Source organism: Gossypium hirsutum, chromosome A06 (assembly GCF_007990345.1).
Source record: "Gossypium hirsutum isolate 1008001.06 chromosome A06, Gossypium_hirsutum_v2.1, whole genome shotgun sequence".
In the NCBI taxonomy this organism is placed as follows: domain Eukaryota; kingdom Viridiplantae; phylum Streptophyta; class Magnoliopsida; order Malvales; family Malvaceae; genus Gossypium; species Gossypium hirsutum.
The window spans coordinates 9908343-9934143 of record NC_053429.1 but is presented as its reverse complement, the minus strand read 5'-3'; the positions used below and the strand labels follow the sequence as shown (position 1 = coordinate 9934143).

General features: G+C 35.7%; 2 protein-coding genes and 1 long non-coding RNA gene across 6 annotated transcripts; 2 read left to right on the top strand and 1 right to left on the bottom strand.

Annotated features, from left to right (window-relative positions):
* Positions 1-2259: 2259 nt before the first annotated feature.
* LOC107962592 (zinc finger BED domain-containing protein DAYSLEEPER) lies at positions 2260-6192 on the top strand. 3 transcript variants are annotated; one of them, XM_016899041.2, is made up of 2 exons: positions 2260-2602; positions 4047-6192. In XM_016899041.2, exon 2 carries the CDS (start codon positions 4064-4066, stop codon positions 6098-6100), a length of 2037 nt encoding a protein of 678 aa, XP_016754530.2. In that variant the 5' UTR covers positions 2260-2602; positions 4047-4063; the 3' UTR covers positions 6101-6192. The 3 variants fall into 3 exon arrangements, with proteins under 3 accessions (XP_016754530.2, XP_016754528.2, XP_016754529.2); XM_016899039.2 differs by having other exon boundaries at positions 2947-6192; XM_016899040.2 differs by lacking the exon at positions 2260-2602 and adding an exon at positions 2626-2808.
* A 3953-nt stretch (positions 6193-10145) lies between these two features.
* LOC107962590 (zinc finger BED domain-containing protein DAYSLEEPER) lies at positions 10146-14060 on the bottom strand. Of its 2 annotated transcripts, none has more exons than XM_016899038.2 (2): positions 13761-14060; positions 10146-12307 (listed from the first exon to the last, which is right to left on the bottom strand). In XM_016899038.2, the coding sequence occupies exon 2, from the start codon at positions 12288-12290 to the stop codon at positions 10254-10256; it is 2037 nt and encodes a 678-aa protein (XP_016754527.2). In that variant the 5' UTR covers positions 12291-12307; positions 13761-14060; the 3' UTR covers positions 10146-10253. The 2 variants fall into 2 exon arrangements, with proteins under 2 accessions (XP_016754527.2, XP_040971040.1); XM_041115106.1 differs by lacking the exon at positions 13761-14060 and adding an exon at positions 13553-13747.
* Positions 14061-21087: 7027 nt separating this feature from the next.
* On the top strand, positions 21088-22445 carry LOC107962589 (uncharacterized). The gene is made up of 3 exons (XR_001701689.2): positions 21088-21675; positions 21803-21846; positions 22105-22445. It is a non-coding gene; the product is annotated as an uncharacterized lncRNA (long non-coding RNA).
* The last annotated feature ends 3356 nt before the right edge of the window (positions 22446-25801 follow it).

Here is a 25801-nt window from a genome sequence, read left to right as displayed (position 1 = left end):
ATGTAAAGTTTAAGTTCTTAAATATAAATAACACCTAGCTACAGTAAAAATAACTAACTATCAAACTAACTAAAACATAGAAAACTAAACTAAACCCCAAAAAATGAAAAAAAAGCCGTAAAACTGAGCTAAAAAGATGAAAGAAAACCTAAACTAAAGCTCTCCTCCTCTTCTCAGCCAAAAGTGACTTTTAATATCTTATTTCAACCCAAAATTTTGGATCAAAATGCCCTTAAGCCTTAATTTTTATTGGTATGGGTGTTGGACAAAACTACCCCTGCAGTCGTTTTTCTCTTCGTTAGACATCGGTATCGCGATACCCAAACTTCGATATTGTGATACCCAGCGGTAAAACGATACACAAGTCAATATTGAAATTAGGAGCCTTAATATCGTAATATCACTGGAGTTGGCCTCAATTTTGTTCGTTTCAACATTGTTAGGGGTATCACGACTTTCATGTTTCAATATTGCGATACCCTATTCTAGGTGATGTTTTCATTCACGTTCGGGCCACCATTGACTCCTTACAGCACTCAATCAACTGTTAGGTTCCCTATGGCACATTTGGCCAATTCGGGTATCAAAAATAGCGTAAAACATACTAATTCACTTATTAAAGCAAAAAATAAAAAACTAACTAAAAACACGATAAAAACATTCAAATTGCTCGTGAATAAGCTCATCAAGTGTAATGGAGAGCCTAATTTGACGTATCAAATTACGACAGACCAATATTCTTACCTTCGCCCCACAAGATCAATGAATTTTATTTTGACGCCTAAATGTGAAAGTGTAACTTTTCCCCTACATGCTTACATATGACAATTCGACATTATAGAAGTCATCAGATATTCAAGCATTCAATAATGAACTGTCTTTTTCCATCCACTATGCTACGGTGTATATATGTGTCTAATCTAATTATTAATTAAGATTAGCATTATTACAGATAAGGTAAAACCAACACCTGTCCGGCCATTAACTATGAAAATGGTTGAATTATCAATTTTGTCCCTAATCGATTATCATATTACCACAAGCAAAAGAAATCCATAGTGGTTAACTTTTACCACATTTACGATTTCATCCCTATGCTAAAATAAATTATCTAATTAATCAAATAAAAATAATAATGATTTCATATAACACTATAATAGACTAATAGATATTAAATATTAAAACTGACTAACTCCATCGTCGGTAAATGAGGTTCCGAAACCACTATTTTCGGCACCATTGAAAATGGATTATTACATTCTCTATTCGCACTGCCTATTTCAATTAAAGGCTGTCATGTCCCTTATCTTCTACAGCTCAATTTTTTTAATGAAACAACTTTGAAAGTCACGAATTTGCAGACCATAATCCAAACGACTTTCTTCTTCAGCCTCTATCATTGACTATTAGATCGATTTGGATCTAAGGTTTGTTCTTGTACTCGTTGATGGGTACGGATCCACTGACTGATTGCTAAATTATTGCTTGGAACTCACTAGCCGGACTTTTAAAAAAACTTAACAGTCCATTGACTTAAAATAAAAACTTTCAAATAGTTTAGTGACTTAAATGAATACTTTAAAATAGTTCAATAACCATTTTGTAACTTTTTGAAGTTGAGTAATCAAAGCTTAGGCTTTCTAATAGTTTAGTGACATCGAGTGTAGTTTAGCCTTAATAAAAATATGATCTAGATGGGAGTTTTCTTAAAATCAAGTAAGCAAAAAGGAATTAGACATGGTTTTTTTCAGTTAAAATATACCACAAGCCTCTATATTCTTAAAAAATTTAGAATTTAGTCGTTATACTTTTTTTTCAAGAATTTAGTCTCTACTTTTTAGATTTCAAAATTCAGGTCCAATTGTTAATACTGTTAAAATTTTTTAGTTAAATTTCTAAAAATAAAAATACATAAACTAAATTACAAATTTACAAAGAGTAGAGAGATTTATGTTAACTTTCTTTTTTCTCTGCCCTCTTATTAGAAACACTGAGTTAATTTCACCAAAAACTATTGTAATTTCTAAGATATCTTATCTTCTAATAAAATAAAATATTGATGTTGTGTGGTAATTAAATTTTGGTATAATTATTTGAAGGTATATGTTTAAGTAATTATTATAATGAGTTGGTTTTAGCAAATTGATTGTAATGGACTACACCCAATTATTAGGAGGGTTTGAGAATGGGAGAAACCAGCGACAATATTTTTCAAATTTATTTCTTAAGGAGGGTGTGTGACTCGATAAGAAGCAAAGGAATGGACCCTTCCCACTTCCCACCTGCATAAGCGAGTACCCAAAGTCAATAGAGACCCTAAACCCTATAATTTTTTAATCTTTCGGCACCCAATCTCACGTTTACCTTTTATCCACAAACCAATAAAAGTCCCATCCCAACAACATCTTCACCTGCCCTTTTCTTCTTTGAGGTCCAATTAGCCTTTCGGGTCTGTTCTAAGCCCAAATCCTCTCTCTCTCGCCCTCGTCTCTCGTCTCTCTTTCCTCTTCCTTCCTGCAAAACCTTAGATCTCTCGGCCTTCAACGTCGCTTTCTGGGCTTCAACTCCGATCCCAGATTGCTTCTATTTGGGTTCTTGACCGGTAATCTAACACCACCTTACCCAAATTTTGTTTTTCCTTCCTTTGAATCTAATTTTGTGATTCTCTTCTTCTTCTTTTGGATTATTTCAATGTTTGCTTTCTAATTCAATTTTTTTGTTTGAGTTTAGGGTTTGATTTTTTTAAGGCTCCATGTTTCAGTGTTCTGATGGTTACGTTTGATTAAATTTTACGCAACATGAAAAATCGTTGGTCTCTTTGTCCTTAATATTAATTTATGGAAGTTGGGAGTTGGTTTTAAATGAATCGATGAGCTCCTTCCTTATATTTCTTCATTTCTGCAGTTTTGCCTTGTGTTATATATTGCCTTTCGTTTCTTGTTTCAGGCTTTTGATGGGTCTACCTTGCTGCCGCTTTTGAGATTTTAACAATCAGGGCAGTAGATTCCTCAATTCATATTTAATGGGTTTTTGCTTTGTCGCTGATCTGGGCAAATATTAAACATGATTCTTTTTTGTTTTCGTCTTTTGATCTATAAGTGATGTGTTTGATCTTGGATTCGAGTTTCACTTCATCTGGGCTTTTTCCCTTTTTGTTTATTTGTTTTTTGAAAGAGAAAAAAAAGTTATGTTTTTGAAGCCCTAGATCTAGGTTTTTGCCCTTTTCATTGTAAACTCCTTGTTAGATGTTAAAAAGTCAAGCCCATTTAGTTAAAATTCCTATTTTAGCCCTGCTCCCCAAGGTGGGCCTATTTGAGTTTTATCTAAGTTAATTTGTTAGCGTATAATCGTTTTTCCGGATTGACCCACCGGGTGGTGGCCCGGGCCCAATTATTTTTTGACCCGGTCGCCTATCGTCTGTATTGTTATTGAGATTGCTTGCTTTTGTTTCCTATCAAAGCAAGCTCTTCTTATTTGTAATTCGCATTTGATGTACGTAGGGTTGCAAGCATGGTTCATGTGATGATAAATTGGTATATAGTTTAAAAACCAGAGCTTAGCTATAAGTTGGTACGTGCAATCTTTTTGAAATGTTTTGGTTTAGAACCGGGAGGTTATCTCAATTGGCTCATGCAAGAGTTCGAAGCCTAGCATTTAGGAGTACTGTGTTATACCTACTATACCTAGAGAGTGCAGTGTAATTTATTACCCTTGCAACAATGAGGGCGTATTTATTCTAAATCCTTTTCTTTTCTTTATGTGTGTGTGGAGAAGTATTAAAGCCTGATTGTTTGCTGTTTAAATTTGGAAATGAATGGAGGGCTTTTTTTCTTTTATCTAGAACCTCTTGCCTTAATTATGAAGCATCTCCGAGCAGGGGAGATTTTGTTTATTACGTGTGTGTCGCGTATGTAAAAGGTGATAGAGTGCTTTGGCTATGTTTGCCTTAGATGAGCTACTTGAAGCTGTTGTTCTCTTATATATATATACACATATACATACTTACATATCATGGACGACTTTTCTAAAATTTCTTTTCCTTTCAGCTGCAGGGTTTACTTCCATGACAGAAATGACAGAAATTGCAGATATGGAAACAATCCCTGGGGAGAGTAACAATCAGCTGGCACTGACGACCCCCGAAGCGCATCCTATCAAGCGCAGAAAAAAGAAGTCCATGGTTTGGGAGTACTTTACCATTGAAAATGTGAGTGCCGGATGTAGAAGAGCATATTGTAAGCGCTGCAAGCAAAGTTTTGCTTATAGCACTGGTTCTAAGGTAGCAGGTACCAGTCATCTGAAACGTCACATTGCCAAAGGAACCTGTCGAGCACTCTTACGAGGCCAAGGCCAAGATAACAATCAATTCATCACCCCATATAACCCAAAGATGGGTGGAAGTGAACCTCCTAAGCGACGCTACAGATCTCCTAGCTCACCTTTTATCCCATTTGATCAGGACCGGTGCCGCCATGAAATTGCCAGAATGATTATCATGCATGAGTACCCTCTTCACATAGTTGAACATCCTGGGTTCATAGCTTTTGTTCAAAGCCTTCAGCCTCAGTTTGATAAAATGAGTTTCAACACCGTTCAAGGGGATTGTGTTGCAACTTACCTGAGGGAAAAGCAAAGCCTAATGAAGTTTATTGAGGGTATTCCTGGACGTTTCTGTCTTACACTGGACATGTGGAGTTCAAATCAAACACTCGGTTATGTGTTTATAACTGGACACTTCGTTGATAGTGACTGGAAGTTGCACAGACAGGTTTTCAATGTTGTAATGGAACCATATCCAGATTCCCATTCTGCTCTAAGTCATGCCATTGCTGCTTGCCTTTCGGACTGGAGTTTGGAAGGCAAGTTATTTTCCCTCACCTTCAATCATCCGCTAAGTGAAGCTGGGCTAGAAAATCTTAGACCTTTACTGTGCGTTAAAAATCCCCTTATTCTTAATGGTCAGCTGTTAATTAGAAATTGTATAGCTCGTACTATGAGCAGCATGGCAAAGGATGTGCTTGGAGCAGGGCAAGAGATCATCAAGAAAATCCGTGATAGTGTAAAGTATGTGAAGATGTCAGAATCCCATGATGACAAGTTCATTCAAGTTAAAAACCAGCTTCAAGTGCCCAGTGAAAAAAGCCTGTTTCTTGACAATCAAACTCGGTGGAACACAACTTACCAAATGCTTGCAGCTGCTTCTGAATTGAAGGAAGTGTTTGATTGCTTGGATACTTACGATCCAGATTATAAGCTAGCCCCATCAATGGAAGACTGGAAGTTGGCTGAGACTTTATGCAGTTTCTTGAAACCTCTCTTCGATGCAGCCAGCATCCTTACAACTACAACTCTCCCTACCATAATTACATTCTTTTATGAAGTGTGGAAAATTCATGTGGACTTGGGTCGTTCCATCACTAGTGAGGATCCTTTCATCAGCAACCTTGCAAAATCAATGCAAGAAAAGATTGACAAGTACTGGAAGGACTGTAGCCTGGTTTTGGCAATGGCAGTGGTCATGGATCCTCGCTTCAAAATGAAACTTGTCGAGTTCAGTTTCACAAAAATATATAGCGAAGATGCTCCCACATACATCAAAACTGTTGACGATGGAATTCATGAGCTCTTTCTTGAATACGTGGCACTCCCATTGCCTTTGACGCCAACTTATGCGGAAGAAGTGAATGGTGCAAACAATGGAAAGACCAACGAATCTCATTACGGTAATCTTCTTTCGGACCATGGGCTTACAGATTTTGATGTCTACATTATGGAGACTAATAGCCAGCAGATGAAGTCTGAGCTGGATCAGTACTTGGAAGAGTCCCTGTTACCTCGTGTCCAAGAGTTTGATGTGGTGGGTTGGTGGAAGCTGAACAAGATGAAGTATCCAACTCTTTCCAAGATGGCTCGTGACATTTTGTCGATTCCGGTGTCTGCTGCTGCCCCCGAATCAATCTTTGATATCACAGACAAGCAACTAGATGAATATCGTAGCTCTTTGCGACCGGAGACAGTGGAAGCACTAATCTGTGCCAAGGACTGGCTACATTTTGGATCTTCTGATGTTTCAAATGCGCTTGTTAAAATGGAATTTTAGATGTAGATGATATTCCAGAGTATCATGTTTATGGACATGTTTCACTGTTAGGCCTCTATTTGTACAATTAGAAAGATTTGTTTGGATGCTTAGAGTATTTTTTCTTATTGCGTGTTTCTTTGAAGGCTTTACGTGGCAAGGGAAAGGTCCCAACACCATTGTGTTGCACGTGGCTTGTGCTAATTGACAGTCTCTGAAGGCTGCTCTCTAAACCCTCTGAGCATATTGAACCAAGATGCTTCATCCGACATCCCCTCTCACGATGCTCACTAGCTATTAGCAAATCAATAACCAAGTTTTATCCCACGGTTTCCATTCAGCAACCATCTCCAACCACATTTAAAAATCCATGTAGTGTTCGTTGGTAAATAAGCAACAACAATGTGCAATAAAGCCGACTGGGAAAGATATGGCGTGAAAGACAGCCATCTACAACTGCTACTTCCATCATCTCTATTGATATAATTTGTTATGCCCCTCCGCTGAGAACATGTGTCGAGCCTAAAATGAATCGTTAACTTTGCATTGATTTCATGAATAAGACCATCCAGTCCACTTCAAACGGAACCCATCACCCGTGGTTAAGGGAGAACGTTATCCTAATGTAAACACACTTTCAAGACAATAAGGAATCTATTTAAGCTTAATTGTTGGAAAAAAATCTAGTTCGAAAATTATTTTCGTGCATAGCAAAAGAATAAAATCTTGAAAATCGAGCCAGCTTGTGATATTTATAGCAATAAAGTTTTCCTGAATAATACCTGTGGTTTGAGCGAGACAGATCCTAGATGTTCCTGACTTTTAATTGAACTACATTTTCCGCTATTCTTGTACCCTGAACTGTTTCGAGTGTGGACTCCAACAATTACGAATCAAACAGAAAACCAGAAATAATTTTATTACTTTTAGTAGGAAAGTAAATCTCTCTTATAGAAACTAACAGATTTCTTATTCCCAAAAATAATATTTATACTTAGAAATAAATTCTGACTTATTTTCGTGTAGAATAATATCTCAAAGTTGTGTATTTTTAGCCTTACCATTGCTATCTATTTATAGGAAAATGTAGTGAAACCCTAATTAAATTGGTAGAATATAAACAATATTTATTTACTAGAAAAACAATCCCTTAATTGAATGAGGGGAGAGAGGGTCAAATAAACCCTAGTTATTTTACTATGGTTGTCGCCCATCATACTTGTTATGAGGGCGTTTTAGATCTCTCCTGTATCAAGTTCAATTATATGTGTTTCTTGAACTTTTAACTTGGCATTTTACAATTCAATCCAATCTAATACATGTTTTTTTTTAATTTTCAAAAATGAATATTATTTATTAATTTAAATAAATTAAAATTTCTATTAAATAATTTTTTAGCCCGATTCTAATTCCAATAAAATCATGACAACTTTACCATAAAATAATCTTATAAGAAAAATATATTTAATTTCTACATTCAACGGATTCACAATAACCAATTAATCTAATTCCATTTTTGAACTTCAATTAATTAAATAATAATTCGAAAATTTTAATTTAATTCTTAGGTTATTTCCATACTTAGTGAGAAATCACATTCATTTCTGAACGTAACTCATTTCTCTAACTTTATCGTTTCTATCAATTTCTACTCATTTGATTCAACACGCAATTCATTTTTGGTTTAAACGAATTAACGAAGGGACTTATTGGACATATGTGATTACTCAAATAATTTATAATTAAGTTTCAACTTTTCAACTATTAATTATAAACTCATTTGGTCACAAAGTCATTCAACTATAGTATCGTGATTGAGGTCTCCCTTATAACATACTATTACAAAAGCTACTCGATCAGTACTCGTCCAATGACCTAGTCATAAGTGTGTTACCCTCATAGGATAACCTTAATTTCTTTGGGATAAATATGTTCTCCTAATATGATCCTATTTTGTCTTATGGTAACCATTACATCTTCCTTCATGAAAAGTCAATAACTATCAAATAGTAATGACAGCCTCCGGACGTACTAATGTTCAGAGTGTGAATACTACAGTAAAAGATATATAAATGAGGGGGTATCCACAAGTATACGAGTCTAGTTGTAATATAGTTACAATAGAATAGGTGAGTACTCCGAGGATCGTACCCAAGGGAGGCTAGTGCTAGATCAATTTTAACCTAAACACCAAAAGATCTAATTAGTACTCAAAATAGGTTATATTACACAAGTATAAATAAAAAGAGTTTTTAGGATTTTTATAATAGAAATATAATAAAGAAATAAATATTAAGAGATTGAAAAGTATAATTAATCAAATCTGGTTATGAGTGATTAACTCGCTTTGGTAATCTTCATCAACTGCCGCTTCGAGTTTTTCTTCAATCAACTAGTCGATATCCTTGTGGGATCTTCTGATATATCCGCTAGAATAACCAGTCAGCAATGACTACTTATCTTCCAACCTCATAGTCCAGACATGCTTAGGGTGAAGGTGTTCACGAATAAGCCATACCAATTATGGGTTAATTCCCACCTTGATGACTTCCTAGGGTCATCAAGCCTAGGGTTAATAGCTCATACCTTCACTCCCTAATCCTCCATAGAGGGATTGGTTCCTCATAGTTTTCAGAAACACTATAGAATCGATATAAAAAGTGAATATGATGAATGAATCATAAAGGTGTTCACGAATAAGCCATACCAATTATGGGTTAATTCCCACCTTGATGACTTCCTAGGGTCATCAAGCCTAGGGTTAATAGCTCATACCTTCACTCGCTATTCCTCCATAGAGGGATTGGTTCCTCATAATTTTCAGAAACACTATAGAATCGATATAAAAAGTGAATATGATGAATGAATCGAAAGTATAGAGTTTAATTAAGAAAAAACTTGATTTGTATTTAGAATGAAAGCAAATCCACAAAGTTTGATTGTATCCACAAATCAGATCTGCCAAAACAAAATAAAAACAAACTTAAAATAAATCTAAAACCTAAGAAAAGAGAAGCTAAACTGGAATTAAAAAAGAAATTCTAAGCTAAGTAATTGATATCTTTAATGTGTGACAAATAAGCCTATTTGTAGCTTTTAGGTGGTCGTTGTCCTTAACCCTAGGTTAACTGACGTTCCTGAGCTTTAAGTTGATTGTGTAGACCAAAATGCCCTCTGGATCATGTTAATTTTCGTCTAGAGTCGATGTCGTGACATACCAGGACATGTGTCGTGACGTAGCTAGTATACTCCTATTCAGGATGTCTTCAAGGGTATGTCGCGACACCCTTAAGCTGTGTCGCAACGTCGAAGGTAGTTTCATGATTTCTCTATTCTACTCCTTATGCTGCGACATTGATCCTTTCGTGTTGCGACATAGTGATCAGTATCGTGCAGAAGACCATTAGAAGGATCAATGTCGTAGCATAGGGAGTAGAATAGAGAAATCATGAAACTACCTTCGACGTTGCGACACAGCTTAAGGGTGGCTTACGAAATAATTTTCAAACTAGATTTTTTCTAACAATTAAGCTTAAATAGATTCCTTATTGTCTTGAAAGTGTGTTTACATTAGGAAAACGTTCTCCCTTAAACACGGGTGGTGAGTTCCGTTTGAAGTGGACTGGATGGTCGTATTCATGAAATCAATGCAAAGTTAACAATTCATTTGAGGCTCGACACATGTTCTCGGTGGAGGGGCATAACAAATTATATCAATAGAGATGATGGAAGTAGCAGTTGTTGATGGCTGTCTTTCACGCCATATCTTTCCCAGTCGGCTTTATTGCACATTGTTGTTGCTTATTTACCAACGAACACTACATGGATTTTTAAATGTGGTTGGAGATGGTTGCTGAATGGAAACCGTGGGATAAAACTTGGTTATTGATTTGCTAATAGCTAGTGAGCATCGTGAGAGGGGATGTCGGATGAAGCATCTTGGTTCAATATGCTCAGAGGGTTTCGAGAGCAGCCTTCAGAGACTGTCAATTAGCACAAGCCACGTGCAACACAATGGTGTTGGGACCTTTCCCTTGCCATGTAAAGCCTTCAAAGAAACACGCAATAAGAAAAAATACTCTTAAGCATCCATACAAACCTTTCTAATTGTACAAATAGAGGCCTAACAGTGAAACATGTCCATAAACATGATACTCTGGAATATCATCTACATCTAAAATTCCATTTTAACAAGCGCATTTGAAACATCAGAAGATCCAAAATGTAGCCAGTCCTTGGCACAGATTAGTGCTTCCACTGTCTCCGGTCGCAAAGAGCTACGATATTCATCTAGTTGCTTGTCTGTGATATCAAAGATTGATTCGGGGGCAGCAGCAGACACCGGAATCGACAAAATGTCACGAGCCATCTTGGAAAGAGTTGGATACTTCATCTTGTTCAGCTTCCACCAACCCAACACATCAAACTCTTGGACACGAGGTAACAGGGACTCTTCCAAGTACTGATCCAGCTCAGACTTCATCTGCTGGCTATTAGTCTCCATAATGTAGACATCAAAATCTGTAAGCCCATGGTCCGAAAGAAGATTACCGTAATGAGATTCGTTGGTCTTTCCATTGTTTGCACCATTCACTTCTTCCGCATAAGTTGGCGTCAAAGGCAATGGGAGTGCCACGTATTCAAGAAAGAGCTCATGAATTCCATCGTCAACAGTTTTGATGTATGTGGGAGCATCTTCGCTATATATTTTTGTGAAACTGAACTCGACAAGTTTCATTTTGAAGCGAGGATCCATGACCACTGCCATTGCCAAAACCAGGCTACAGTCCTTCCAGTACTTGTCAATCTTTTCTTGCATTGATTTTGCAAGGTTGCTGATGAAAGGATCCTCACTAGTGATGGAACGACCCAAGTCCACATGAATTTTCCACACTTCATAAAAGAATGTAATTACGGTAGGGAGAGTTGTAGTTGTAAGGATGCTGGCTGCATCGAAGAGAGGTTTCAAGAAACTGCATAAAGTCTCAGCCAACTTCCAGTCTTCCATTGATGGAGCTAGCTTATAATCTGGATCGTAAGTATCCAAGCAATCAAACACTTCCTTCAATTCAGAAGCAGCTGCAAGCATTTGGTAAGTTGTGTTCCACCGAGTTTGATTGTCAAGAAACAGGCTTTTTTCACTGGGCACTTGAAGCTGGTTTTTAACTTGAATGAACTTGTCATCATGGGATTCTGACATCTTCACATACTTTACACTATCACGGATTTTCTTGATGATCTCTTGCCCTGCTCCAAGCACATCCTTTGCCATGCTGCTCATAGTACGAGCTATACAATTTCTAATTAACAGCTGACCATTAAGAATAAGGGGATTTTTAACGCACAGTAAAGGTCTAAGATTTTCCAGCCCAGCTTCACTTAGCGGATGATTGAAGGTGAGGCAAAATAACTTGCCTTCCAAACTCCAGTCCGAAATGCAAGCAGCAATGGCATGACTTAGAGCAGAATGGGAATCTGGATATGGTTCCATTACAACATTGAAAACCCATCTGTGCAACTTCCAGTCACTATCAACGAAGTGTCCAGTTATAAACACATAACCGAGTGTTTGATTTGAACTCCACATGTCCAGTGTAAGACAGAAGCGTCCAGGAATACCCTCAATAAACTTCATTAGGCTTTGCTTTTCCCTCAGGTAAGTTGCAACACAATCCCCTTGAACGGTGTTGAAACTCATTTTATCAAACTGAGGCTGAAGGCTTTGAACAAAAGCTATGAACCCAGGATGTTCAACTATGTGAAGAGGGTACTCATGCATGATAATCATTCTGGCAATTTCATGGCGGCACCGGTCCTGATCAAATGGGATAAAAGGTGAGCTAGGAGATCTGTAGCGTCGCTTAGGAGGTTCACTTCCACCCATCTTTGGGTTATATGGGGTGATGAATTGATTGTTATCTTGGCCTTGGCCTCGTAAGAGTGCTCGACAGGTTCCTTTGGCAATGTGACGTTTCAGATGACTGGTACCTGCTACCTTAGAACCAGTGCTATAAGCAAAACTTTGCTTGCAGCGCTTACAATATGCTCTTCTACATCCGGCACTCACATTTTCAATGGTAAAGTACTCCCAAACCATGGACTTCTTTTTTCTGCGCTTGATAGGCTGCGCTTCGGGGGTCGTCAGTGCCAGCTGATTGTTACTCTCCCCAGGGATTGTTTCCATATCTGCAATTTCTGTCATTTCTGTCATGGAAGTAAACCCTGCAGCTGAAAGGAAAAGAAATTTTAGAAAAGTCGTCCATGATATGTAAGTATGTATATGTGTGTATATATATATATAAGAGAACAACAGCTTCAAGTAGCTCATCTAAGGCAAACATAGCCAAAGCACTCTATCACCTTTTACATACGCGACACACACGTAATAAACAAAATCTCCCCTGCTCGGAGATGCTTCATAATTAAGGCAAGAGGTTCTAGAGAAAAGAAAAGAAGCCCTCCATTCATTTCCAAATTTAAACAGCAAACAGTCAGGCTTTAATACTTCTCCACACACACACATAAAGAAAAGAAAAGGATTTAGAATAAATACGCCCTCATTGTTGCAAGGGTAATAAATTACACTGCACTCTCTAGGTATAGTAGGTATAACACAGTACTCCTAAATGCTAGGCTTCGAACTCTTGCATGAGCCAATTGAGATAACCTCCCGGTTCTAAACCAAAACATTTCAAAAAGATTGCACGTACCAACTTATAGCTAAGCTCTGGTTTTTAAACTATATACCAATTTATCATCACATGAACCATGCTTGCAACCCTACGTACATCAAATGCAAATTACAAATAAGAAGAGCTTGCTTTGATAGGAAACAAAAGCAAGCAATCTCAATAACAATACAGACGATAGGCGACCGGGTCAAAAAATAATTGGGCCCGGGCCACCTCCCGGTGGTTCAATCCGGAAAAACGATTATACGCTAACAAATTAACTTAGATAAAACTCAAATAGGCCCACCTTGGGGAGCAGGGCTAAAATAGGAATTTTAACTAAATGGGCTTGACTTTTTAACATCTAACAAGGAGTTTACAATGAAAAGGGCAAAAACCTAAATCTAGGGCTTCAAAAACATAACTTTTTTTTTCTCTTTCAAAAAACAAATAAACAAAAAGGGAAAAAGCCCAGACGAAGTGAAACTGGAATCCAAGATCAAACACATCACTCATAGATCAAAAGACGAAAACAAAAAAGAATCATGTTTAATATTTGCCCAGATCAACGACAAAGCAAAAACCCATTAATTATGAATTGAGGAATCTACTGCCCTGATTGTTAAAATCTCAAAAGGGGCAGCAAGGTAGACCTATCAAAAGCCTGAAACAAGAAACGAAAGGCAATATATAACACAAGGCAAAACTGCAGAAATGAAGAAATATAAGGAAGGAGCTCATCGATTCATTTAAAACCAACTCCCAACTTCCATAAACTAATATTAAGGACAAAGAGACCAACGATTTTTCATGTTGCGTAAAATTTAATCAAACGTAACCATCAGAACACTGAAACATGGAGCCTTAAAAAAAATCAAACCCTAAACTCAAACAAAAAAAATTGAATTAGAAAGCAAACATTGAAATAATCCAAAAGAAGAAGAAGAGAATCACAAAATTAGATTCAAAGGAAGGAAAAACAAAATTTGGGTAAGGTGGTGTTAGATTACCGGTCAAGAACCCAAATAGAAGCAATCTGGGATCGGATTTGAAGCCCAGAAAGCGACGTTGAAGGCCGAGAGATCTAAGGTTTTGCAGAAGGAAGAGGAAAGAGAGACGAGAGACGAGGGCGAGAGAGAGAGGATTTGGGCTTAGAACAGACCCGAAAGGCTAATTGGACCTCAAAGAAGAAAAGGGCAGGTGAAGATGTTGTTGGGATGGGACTTTTATTGGTTTGTGGATAAAAGGTAAACGTGAGATTGGGTGCCGAAAGATTAAAAAATTATAGGGTTTAGGGTCTCTATTGACTTTGGGTACTCGCTTATGCAGGTGGGAAGTGGGAAGGGTCCATTCCTTTGCTTCTTATCGAGTCACACACCCTCCTTAAGAAATAAATTTGAAAAATATTGTCGCTGGTTTCTCCCATTCTCAAACCCTCCTAATAATTGGGTGTAGTCCATTACAATCAATTTGCTAAAACCAACTCATTATAATAATTACTTAAACATATACCTTCAAATAATTATACCAAAATTTAATTACCACACAACATCAATATTTTATTTTATTAGAAGATAAGATATCTTAGAAATTACAATAGTTTTTGGTGAAATTAACTTAGTGTTTCTAATAAGAGGCAGAGAAAAAAGAAAGTTAACATAAATCTCTCTACTCTTTGTAAATTTGTAATTTAGTTTATGTATTTTTATTTTTAGAAATTTAACTAAAAAATTTTAACAGTATTAACAATTAGACCTGAATTTTGAAATCTAAAAAGTAGAGACTAAATTCCTGAAAAAAAAGTATAACGACTAAATTCTAAATTTTTTAAGAATATAGAGGCTTGTGGTATATTTTAACTGAAAAAAACCATGTCTAATTCCTTTTTGCTTACTTGATTTTAAGAAAACTCCCATCTAGATCATATTTTTATTAAGGCTAAACTACACTCGATGTCACTAAACTATTAGAAAGCCTAAGCTTTGATTACTCAACTTCAAAAAGTTACAAAATGGTTATTGAACTATTTTAAAGTATTCATTTAAGTCACTAAACTATTTGAAAGTTTTTATTTTAAGTCAATGGACTGTTAAGTTTTTTTAAAAGTCCGGCTAGTGAGTTCCAAGCAATAATTTAGCAATCAGTCAGTGGATCCGTACCCATCAACGAGTACAAGAACAAACCTTAGATCCAAATCGATCTAATAGTCAATGGTAGAGGCTGAAGAAGAAAGTCGTTTGGATTTTGGTCTACAAATTCGTGACTTTCAAAGTTGTTTCATTAAAAAAATTGAGCTGTAGAAGATAAGGGACATGACAGCTTTTAATTGAAATAGGTAGTGCGAATAGAGAATCTAATAATCCATTTTCAATGGTGCCGAAAATAGTGGTTTCGGAACCTCATTTACCGACGATGGAGTTAGTCAGTTTTAATATTTAATATCTATTAATCTATTATAGTGTTATATGAAATCATTATTATTTTTATTTGATTAATTAGATAATTTATTTTAGCATAGGGATGAAATCGTAAATGTGGTAAAAGTTAACCACTATGGATTTCTTTTGCTTGTGGTAATATGATAATCGATTAGGGACAAAATTGATAATTCAACCATTTTCATAGTTAATGGCCGGACAAGTGTTGGTTTTACCTTACCTGTAATAATGCTAATCTTAATTAATAATTATATAAGACACATATATATATCGTAGCATAGTGGATGGAAAAAGACAGTTCATTATTGAATGCTTGAATATCTGATGACTTCTATAATGTCGAATTGTCATATGTAAGCATGTAGGGGAGAAGTTACACTTTCACATTTAGGCATCAAAATAAAATTCAATAATCTTGTGGGGCCAAGGTAAGAATATTAGTCTGTCGTAATTTGATACGTCAAATTAGGCTCTCCATTACACTTGATGAGCTTATTCACGAGCAATTATCGTGTTTTTATCGTGTTTTTAGTTAGTTTTTTCTTTTTTGCTTTAATAAGTGAATTAGTATGTTTTACGCTATTTTTGATACCCGAATTGGCCAAATGTGCCATAGGTAACCTAACAGTTGATTGAGTGCTGTAAGGAGTCAATGGTGGCCCGAACGTGAACGAAAACATCACCTAGAATGGGGTATCGCAATATTGAAACATGAAAGTCGTGATACCCCTAACAATGTTGAAACGAACAAAATTGAGGCCAACTCTAGTGATATCACGATACTAAGGCTCCTAATTTCAATATTGACTTGTGTATCATTTTACCGTTGGGTATCACAATATCAGAGTTTGGGTATCGCGATACCGATGTCTAACGAAGAGAAAAATGACTGCAGGGGTAGTTTTTGTCCAACACCCATACCAATCAAAATTAAGGCTTAAGGGCATTTTGATCCAAAATTTTGGGTTGAAATCAGATATTAAAAGCCACTTTTGGCTGAGAAGAGGAGGAGAGCTTTAGTTTAGGTTTTCTTTCATCTTTTTAGCTTAGTTTTACGGTTTTCTTTTTCATTTTTTGGGGTTTAGTTTACTTTTCTATGTTTTAGTTAGTTTGATAGTTAGTTAGTTTTACTGTAGCTAGGTGTTATTTACATTTAAGAACTTAAACTTTACATTATATTTTCATTTTCATCCCAAGCTTTTAATATATCTTTGTTCCATTTTCAGTTTCTTAGATAAAATTCTGATTTTTAGTGTACATGTGCATCATCTTCACTACCATTGTTATCTCCTTCAAGCTTTTTCCAAGAAAACCTTAAGTTTTGTTAACCTTATATCTTGCACTTTAATTAATGTTTGTTTTGGGTGTTTATTTGATTGTTGTTTGTTTAGAAATGATAATGAATAGCTAAATCTATGGTGGTTGGTTGATGTGATTGTTGTTTAGTTAGTTTTTGGTACATGGATTAAATTGCAAAAACTGAACAAGATTGAATGAAATTCAAAACTTTGGATTGACACCCCTAACGGTAAATCAAGATAAGTGAGGCCGAGAAGTAATCTTATTGGGCACTGATTCATTAGTCTCGGGTTAGTCAGGTGAGATCAAGAGATAAACCAGACTAATTTTTCTAATTTGGTAAAATTGAGATTGAAAGGTAAAATGGAGCCACTTAGGAGTTTAAGCAATTTAGATCCCCAATCCAAAAGTTAAATAACAACATAGAAGTCAACCAATCATTTTTTGTTATTAATTTGTTAATTTTGTAATTTATCTAGTTTTACAATTTAGTCCTTTACATATTAAGTAGTTAATTAGAGTAGTTCACTTCCAAATTATGCTTTGTTATAATATAGAAATTAGTGAGTAGCTATTTAGACTCCTTCATTCCATGCTTGTCGAGAAGGAATTATTAAATGCTGACTCATTTTAGTTCGATTCCTTCATTGCATGCTTGTCGAGAATAAATCATTAAATCGCCGACTCTTTTGGGTTCGATTCTTAGAATACTAAAGTGTTCCATTAAACATTATAAATATTACAATTGACATGTTACACTTGCAGACATCACACCTAGTTATTCTAATTTTTTTGTCATATTAGTGTTGATTCTCTCTGCCCTGGTGTTTGCACACCGATGGCGAAAGCAGTCAAATATTGTACTAAAAATTCTTAAATGAAATTATAAAAATTTTAGGATGACTAAAGGAGAAGTTAGCATATTTGAACCAAATGAGAGCCAAGGCCCCAACCTATTCCTTTGGATTCACCCTTATAAACATGTAATTTAGTTCCTTCTTGATTTTGAGCTTTTGGTGTTGGTTCGAATGGAACTTATCACTCTTAAAAATGGGCACAATACTTAGTGAACAATATTTCATTCAAAACCCCTCAAGAATTTTTAGATATAAATTTCTTGCAATAGTACTAACATATGTTAAGATTTGTCCTTATATATATTAATGCTAATGACATAAGACGTCTCACCCATATCTTTTATATTGAAGTTTTGATAGAGATGTTGAAACCAAATTTTTGAATAAAAATTAGCCTGATAATTTTTTGAAAATTCTTGAAAATTTAATTATGTAAAATTAACCTTTATAGATCGCCCCCTTTATTTTCATGTAGCCTTAAGGGTTTTTTAAAGCCAATTTTGTTTTCTCTAATCCTATAGTTGTGTACAGGACATTATTGATATACATTTCACGTGGGCTACGAGTTATGCAAATTCAAGTATTGACCATGTTCAACCAAAGCCAATGGTTACAACTGGCCAATGGTCCCCACCTGAGAGAGGTTGGATTAAACTTAATACAACCCAATAGTAGCAATGGTTAGATTGGAGGGATACTCAAATATTCAAATGTTGTATGGTTTTGTGGTTATTCTTTACTATTAGTTAATGACATAGTATTGAAGATCGAAGTTAGGTCTGTATTGGAGGATTTGCGCTTAGCATGAGAGAGAGGTTTCAGATAAGAAGAACTCAAGTGTCATAATGCACTGCTAGTTGAAACACTCTTGGTTGGCGGAGTAGCAAATAGTAGAATGGTGGAACTAGAATTAATTTATGGCCTTTTATATAGGAGGTAGAAGGTGTGTATCAAGCACGTACTGAGTGCACAGAACGAAGTGGTCGATCATATGGCTAAATTGGCTAGAACTAGACCTAAAGGTTACAAATATTTCAAGAGCCTTTTGAGTCAATGTAACATTTACTACTGTTAGATTATAACAATCCTATGTCAGTTTAAAGTTTAATTTCTATTGTATTCGGCTAAGGGATGTTTCTTTTCTACCAAAAAAATAGAGCCAATTTTGGCTTTTGTGCTGCGAGCGCCACATAATAGAGTCCACACCTGACTAATTTCATTATTTATCTTTTCTTTCTTTCTTTTTAAAAATTTTTAAATTTTTAAAATTCTTTCTTTATATATTTTTAAACAATATTATAATACCTATAACAAAAAATAAATAAAACTAAGAAACAATATGAAATAATTGATACTAAAAATCATGAATGTGACCTTCCTAACCCAAACTAGACATTACAACCAAATTCTAAAGGCTATATATCGGTCATTGGAATGATCTAGTAAAACTTTTGGAGTTTACAAAGCAGTATTTAAAACCATTTTCTTACTTTAGTAGAAAAACTTACTGAGTTTCCAAAAGGTACAATTTCTTTCAAAAACCGGTTAATTTTAATGTTAACTTTGCAAAAGTTTATTTCCAATTTTATATATTTTTTTCAAACCTCATTTACGTAATTATGCAGTAGAAAAGTGATACTCAACATTGTTAGTTAAAAACCAGATTTCATGCATCATAAATTTATTATCCAAGTTTCAAAAATCTAAGCAACTATAATGCCATACATTCCAAAATAAACTAAAAATCTAAGTCTCATGCCACAGTTCAAATAAAATAATATAGTTTTACATATAACAGGAATTGCAAATAATAAGTCTAAAATACTTTTATTTAAAAACTATCTGAGCCAGGCTCTCTAAATGTCGAGACCGCGTCCTAACCTTAAAGATTATCTGTAAAGATTGAAATTAAAGGGGATGAGCTTATGAAGTTAAATGTGAGTCTCTTCACAAGAAAATCAGTGTAAAATATTAGAGAAAACATATGAAATAACAATTCTTAGAATAATCACAATCGTATAGCAATTCAGAGTAGCAATTTTTCATATCAACACATCAGTATAATATTTCAGAATTCACAATTTTGCATGAACATTTTTATGAAGGACAATGCAATTTCAATCAGAAAGGATCCTACCCAACTCCGCTACACGCCACAATAAGAGTTCCCCAGAACTCATCCGTCCTTACACACTATATTGTGGATAGACCACCACTAATTTACAAATAAACTGCCAGTAAAAATTATGGGTAAACCACCAGTGTTTTCAGATAAAAAGTTTGCAGATAAACTACCAGTCAGTTGTGGATGAACCACCAAGGTTTGCAGATTATTAAACCGCCACAACTTCTTCTGTTCATATCATCCAATCCTATGCAATGCAATATGACATGCTTGTAATAGAACAGTGTAGAAACAGTAAACATGCTTAACATGTATTTAGTTCAAGAGTAGTAGTAGACATGCTTAACATGTACTCAGTAGGGCAAAAATAGTAATATCAGCAAAAGTTTACCAAAATTACAATGACATTAGTGATGTAACATTCACATATCATAAATATATCAATAGCAATTCAGTCATTAAATCACAGATTCCAGAATAAACATAATATCAATGAGTCAATTGAGTGAATAAAAACTCTAAAAATAATTCAAACACTATATGAAGATTAAATCAAACAATTCAAAAATTTCAGGATAAACCAGTGACACAAGGGTCACATGACTGTGTGGCCAGGCCCTGTAAAAGCTTGATGCCTTGTTGAAAATAATAAATTACCCTACAGGAAGGACATGGCCGTGTGATAGGTTCTTGGTCGTGTGGAAAATAAAGGTACCCTAACATAACAGTAGCACATGGCCATGTGGCTCACATGCCCATGTGGCCCTAATCCTACACACAATCACCACCGATTTACTTGGAAAAGACACTCACGTTTCACCATGATTCGATTGGCATTCCTCACGATCGATTTTGATTTGATTCACCTAGATCCGATCCTTCAAACAACAAATAAACACAATTAACAATTGGTATAAAGAATTGAGCAAGATCCATAAAGATTGATTAATCGAACCTAAAGATTAATGTTGGATATTCGTACAGCGGGATTATGAAATCTATTAGTTGAAACGAAGATTACTTACCGATTCTTGGCAAAGGTAACGGGTGTGATTGATGATGATTCTAAATACCAATAAAAATTGAATGAATGGGGGGATCGATTTGATACGGGAAAGAAAATAATTGATAGTTCAAAGGTAAAAATTATGGTTCAAGAATGGGAGAAAAGAAAAGAAAAAGATGATGGAGAGAAAATTCTATTTAGGATTTGAAAAAAAAAGCAAGGTGCAAAGTCTAATTAGGAAAAAGTGGGTTAAATACCTATGGTTTGTAAACCATAGGGGCAACAGTGGTAAATATACCAAAGTTTGGTTGAAATTAAAAGAAATAAAATGGAGAAAGAGGGGCTCAAACTTAAGAGCTCTAGAAAGGGGAATTAACACTTAACCATCAAGCCTAATTCTCATTTCTTATTTTATCTTAATTCCTAACCATATATATTTTGAGGTGTGACAACTCTCACCTCCTTAAAAATTTTTTTTTTTTTGAAAAAGACATATGGATCTTTATTCATAAATAAAACAAAAGCCCAATTCAGGCTGAAAAAAAATGGACAGTCAAGCAAGCCCAAAACTGAAAAGTAAAACATAAAAGAAAACAGTCCAACTAAAGATCCAGCGTGAAAACCGAAGAGAGCTCTATAAACTTCAATCTTCCAGCTGTTTATCCAATAAAACCCCTTCCCCCAAAAACAACAAACATTTGAGAAACCGCATACATCCATAATTACACTCCATTAATTAACAGCAGCCCCATCACTTCCCACAGAAGAACTTTGGAAATCCACCACACCTCCTGACTGTTCAAACTCCATCCCAAATCTTTCCTTCAGCAAATTCAATGATTCACCCTCTCACAGACTCAGTCCATCTCCAATCGACTAACATCGCTTCCTCTGCTCCAGAAAAAAATCGTATTCATCAAATAAGTAGCCTCTCTCATTTGAAAACCCTCTTTAGCAATAAGATGAGTAACTTTGTTAGATTCTCTGCGAATATACCAAAAAACACATGACACGAAACCTAAACTCAGTTGCTTTGAGTCCTTTATGAAAACTTCAAGATCTGATCTATCTTCTTTCTCATCTTGCAGTTACGGATCACCGAACGGGAATCATCTTCGATCTCAACTTCCCTCAGCCTGAGAAGAAGCCCAAGTTGTATTGCCTGAAGACATGCTATCGCTTCAGCCGCAAAAGCAAAAGGTATGTTCTCATGCAAAACTGATTTTGAACAAATTACTTCTGCTCTTGTATTTCGGGCCACTAAACCGGAACAAGACTCATTTCTTTGCTTGTTAAATGCAACATCGAAATTTATTTTTACTCTCAGTCCCTCCGGAGCGACCCATCTGTCCCTCTGAGCACTTCTCATAGGTACGTTCAAATTCAATCCATCAAGTTCTTTTAGATAGTTAAGAACAAAATCTACAATTTGAGAACCCGATTTAATTTATCCTTCATGGATGAACCTATTTCTTGAGGTCCATATAGCCTATATATCAATAACAATCAGCCTGCATTTTGTTAAAGAACATGACTCAAAAATCATTTTAAGCCTTTCTTTGTATTCTGTGATAACCTCTGAAACAGGTCATATCACCCCTAACTTCTCCCACATTTCCTTTATTGTAGGGTACTCCCAAAACAGGTGCTCCCTCGACTCCGCTCCATTCTGGCATCTTCGACAGGTCGCAGATCCCAACATTCTTCGATAATGTAGATTACAAAAAGTAGGAACATAGTTACAAAAAATCCTCCAGTTTGTAATTTTAATTTTTGGATGTAAATCAAGGCTCCACAATCTCTTGTAAAAGAGTCTGTAATTTGATTGTATTTGATTTTGTTCACCCTGTAAAAGAAGTTTGTGCCCACTACGCATCGTGTACTCCCCCTTTGACTCGCCTCTCCAGATAATATGATCCTCATGCTGGTTCATAGACAAAGGAATAGATAATATGATCCTCAATTTTCTATTTCTTCTCATTGGACTCAATTAAATTAGAAACTATTGATAAACTCGAGTTAACATTCAAAGACTGAACTCTGAAATCCTCACTGCCAGGGACCCATGCATCACCCCAGATAGAGACATTCCTCCCCTTGCCAATTCTCTATCCCAAACCATTCAGAAGGAGCCCTTTTGCAGACCATAAGCTCTACCAGGTAAGAGAAGGTAAATTCTCAAACCTGGAATTTAAAAAAACTGAGTGTTTAAAATACTTCACCTTCAACCCTATTTGGCCAGTAACGCAATATTAAACAAGTTTAAACTGTGAAACCCCATCTCACCATTCTCCTTATGTGCGCATAACGACTTCTAGTCACACCAGTGCATACCCTTCTTCTCTCGTTTTTTGTTCCACCAAAATGCTCCCATTATATTTTCCATTTCCACACAAAGAGTCTTTGGCAAGAGAAAGCAAGACATCGTATATGTAGGAATAGCTAGCAAGATAGCTTTAATAAATACCTCTTTACCCCCTGAGAGATATGCCTAATACTCCAACTATTTATCTTTTGCTTCAATTTATCCTTCAAAATTTGGAAAGCCAATCTCTTCCTTCTACCCACCATATTCGAAAACCCCAAGTACTTTTCAGGCTCAGTCGAACAGCAAACATTAAGACCCTGGAAAACCAAGTTTTTATCCTGATTATTAATTGAAATAAACCGTGGACTTCTCAAAGTTTACACACTGCCCCAAACAGGATTCATATTCTTTTAAAATGTCTTTAAACACAGATATCCCCCTATTTGAGACCTTATCAAATAGAATACAATTATCCGCAAACATGAGATAAGAGATTGGTGGGGAAGAACGACATACCTTAGCCCTTAAAATCCTGCTCTCTTGACTTGCAAATCTCATCAGCGCAGATAAACCCTCTCCACAAAACATAAACAAATATGGGCTTAAAGGATCCTCTTGAGATCCTCTTGACGCAATCCTCTTGATGAAGTAAAACTAGGACCTTCTTCACCATTAAGTAAGATTGAGTATTGGACTGAGCTAATACATTTAAGAATTAAATCAATAAAAGAATCAACAAACCCTAATTTTGACATCATACCTTTTAGAAAAGCCCATTCTACAAGATCATATGCCTTGCTCATATCTATCTTTAGAGCCATAAAACCTTTTCGTCCTGATCTTCTGTTCTTGAAAGAATGGAGAACCTCATACGCCAACAACACATTATCAGTTATGAGTCTAGCCTCATACGTCAACAACACATTATCAGTTATGAGTCTACCGGCACAAAGGCACTTTGAGAGTCATCAATACAAACGTCGAGAACCTTTTGAAGGCGATTAGCTACTGATTTGGCTATAATCTTATATATAATTGTACAAAGGCTAATAGGGCGAAAATTCTTCAAGTTGAGAGGATTTGTAGTTTTTGGAATTAACACCAACTGATTCAAACATATAAGGATACTATTAATGAATCGAGTCTTATGGTTCCCACGTGGCCATCTCGGTGCCATGGTTCTGTCGCAAAACTTTAACAAATGGGATCTGCTTCCTTCGTAAAACCTTTACTTTACAATCCAAAATTTGCACAGGTTCCTCTTAAAAGGACGAATTCAACCTTACCTCAATCTCCTTGATTGGAACAATATGGGAAGAATCATACCAGTATCATCTCAATATGGAAATATAGGATTCATCATGAATACAGTCCAGTTCAAGAGGTAATTCTAATTGATATGCCACTAGATTGACTGTCTTAAGAATTTTGTAAGGTCCAATGAACCTAGGACTTAACTTGCCCTTTTGTTCGAACCTCAACACTTTCTTCCATAGAGACACTTTCAGAAAGGCTTGACCTCCGACACTATATTCATTGTCCTTCCTTTTTAGGTTCGTACACGATTTTTGTGTATCCGAAGATATTTTCAATCTTTTCTGATTTAATCTAATTTTTCCCTCAGATTCGTATACTAATTCAGGACCCAAAACTTTCCTTTCACTCAGCTCAATCCAACACAGTGGTTCTTGCCACTTACGACCATACAAAGCCTCACACAATGTCATCTATATACTTAATTGAAAAATGTTATTATAGGTAAATTTAGCCAGAGGAAAATGTATCTCCCAACTACCTCGGAATTCAATAATACAACCCCTTAGCATATTTTCCAAGATTTGAATAACTTATTCAGATTATCCACCAGTCTACGGATGGAAGGTAGTACTAAAGTCCAAATGAGTACCTAGTGTCTCATGCAGCTTCTTTCAGGATCAAGATGTAAAACGGGGATCTCGATCTGAAATAATCAATATTGGTACCTCATGTAGTCTTAGAATCTCTGAAATGTATAGCTTAGCTAGCTTTTGCAATGAATAGTTTGTATGGACATTTAAGAAATGAGCTGACTTAGTTAATTAGTCGACTATCATCCAAATTGAATCTTTCTTAGTGGGTGTTAAAGGTAACCCACTAAAAAAATTCATTGTTACTCATTCTCATTTCCACTTGGGAATCTTAATCGACTATAACAACCCAGAAGAAAACTAGTGTTCTGCTTTCACCTTTTGACACGTCAAACACCTAGCTACAAATTCTGTCACTTCCTATTTCAGTCCAAGTCATCAGTATAGTTCCCTTAAATATCAATACATTTTTTTCCTTCTGGGATGAATAGCATAAGGGCTATCATGTGCTTCCTTAAGAGTGGACTGTCTTAAATCCTTATCATTCGACACACAATACCTCCATCGGAAACATAAAATACCATCGGCATTGAAACCAAAATCCTCAATCTTGCAATACTCAACTTACTTAGTTCGTGGTAATAAGGACACATCCAACAATTGTTTATCTTTAATCCCATTCACCAAGGTGAGTTTTACTTGCAATTTTGCTAGTAAGCCTCCATCATTCACTAGACTTAACCTAGTAAACATCGTTTTTAAATCAATCACCTATTTTCTACTTAAAGCATCTACCATAACATTACTTTTTTTAGGGTGGTATTCAATCACACAGTTATAATCATTTAATAATTCAATTTACATTCGTTGCCTCAAGTTTAACTCTTTTTGGGTGAGAAGACACTTGAGAGTCTATGATCCGTGTAAATATAACACTTCTCACCATATAGGTTGTGCCTCCAAATTTTTAATGCAAACACCACAACCACCAACTCCGAATCATGAGTCGAATAGTTGCACTCATGCAGTTTCAATTGCCTCGACACATAAGCAAATACATTTCGATGTTGCATCAATAAACATCGAAGGCTAGTGTAAGATGCATCACTATACACCACATACTCCTTTCCCGACTCACGTTGAATCAATACGGGAGTTTGAGTCAACACTG

Bases quoted from the DNA above. Each gene is read 5' to 3' on its own strand.
- LOC107962592 (XM_016899039.2), top strand. From the start codon at position 3,938: ATGTTTGCCTTAGATGAGCTACTTGAAGCTGTTGTTCTCTTATATATA.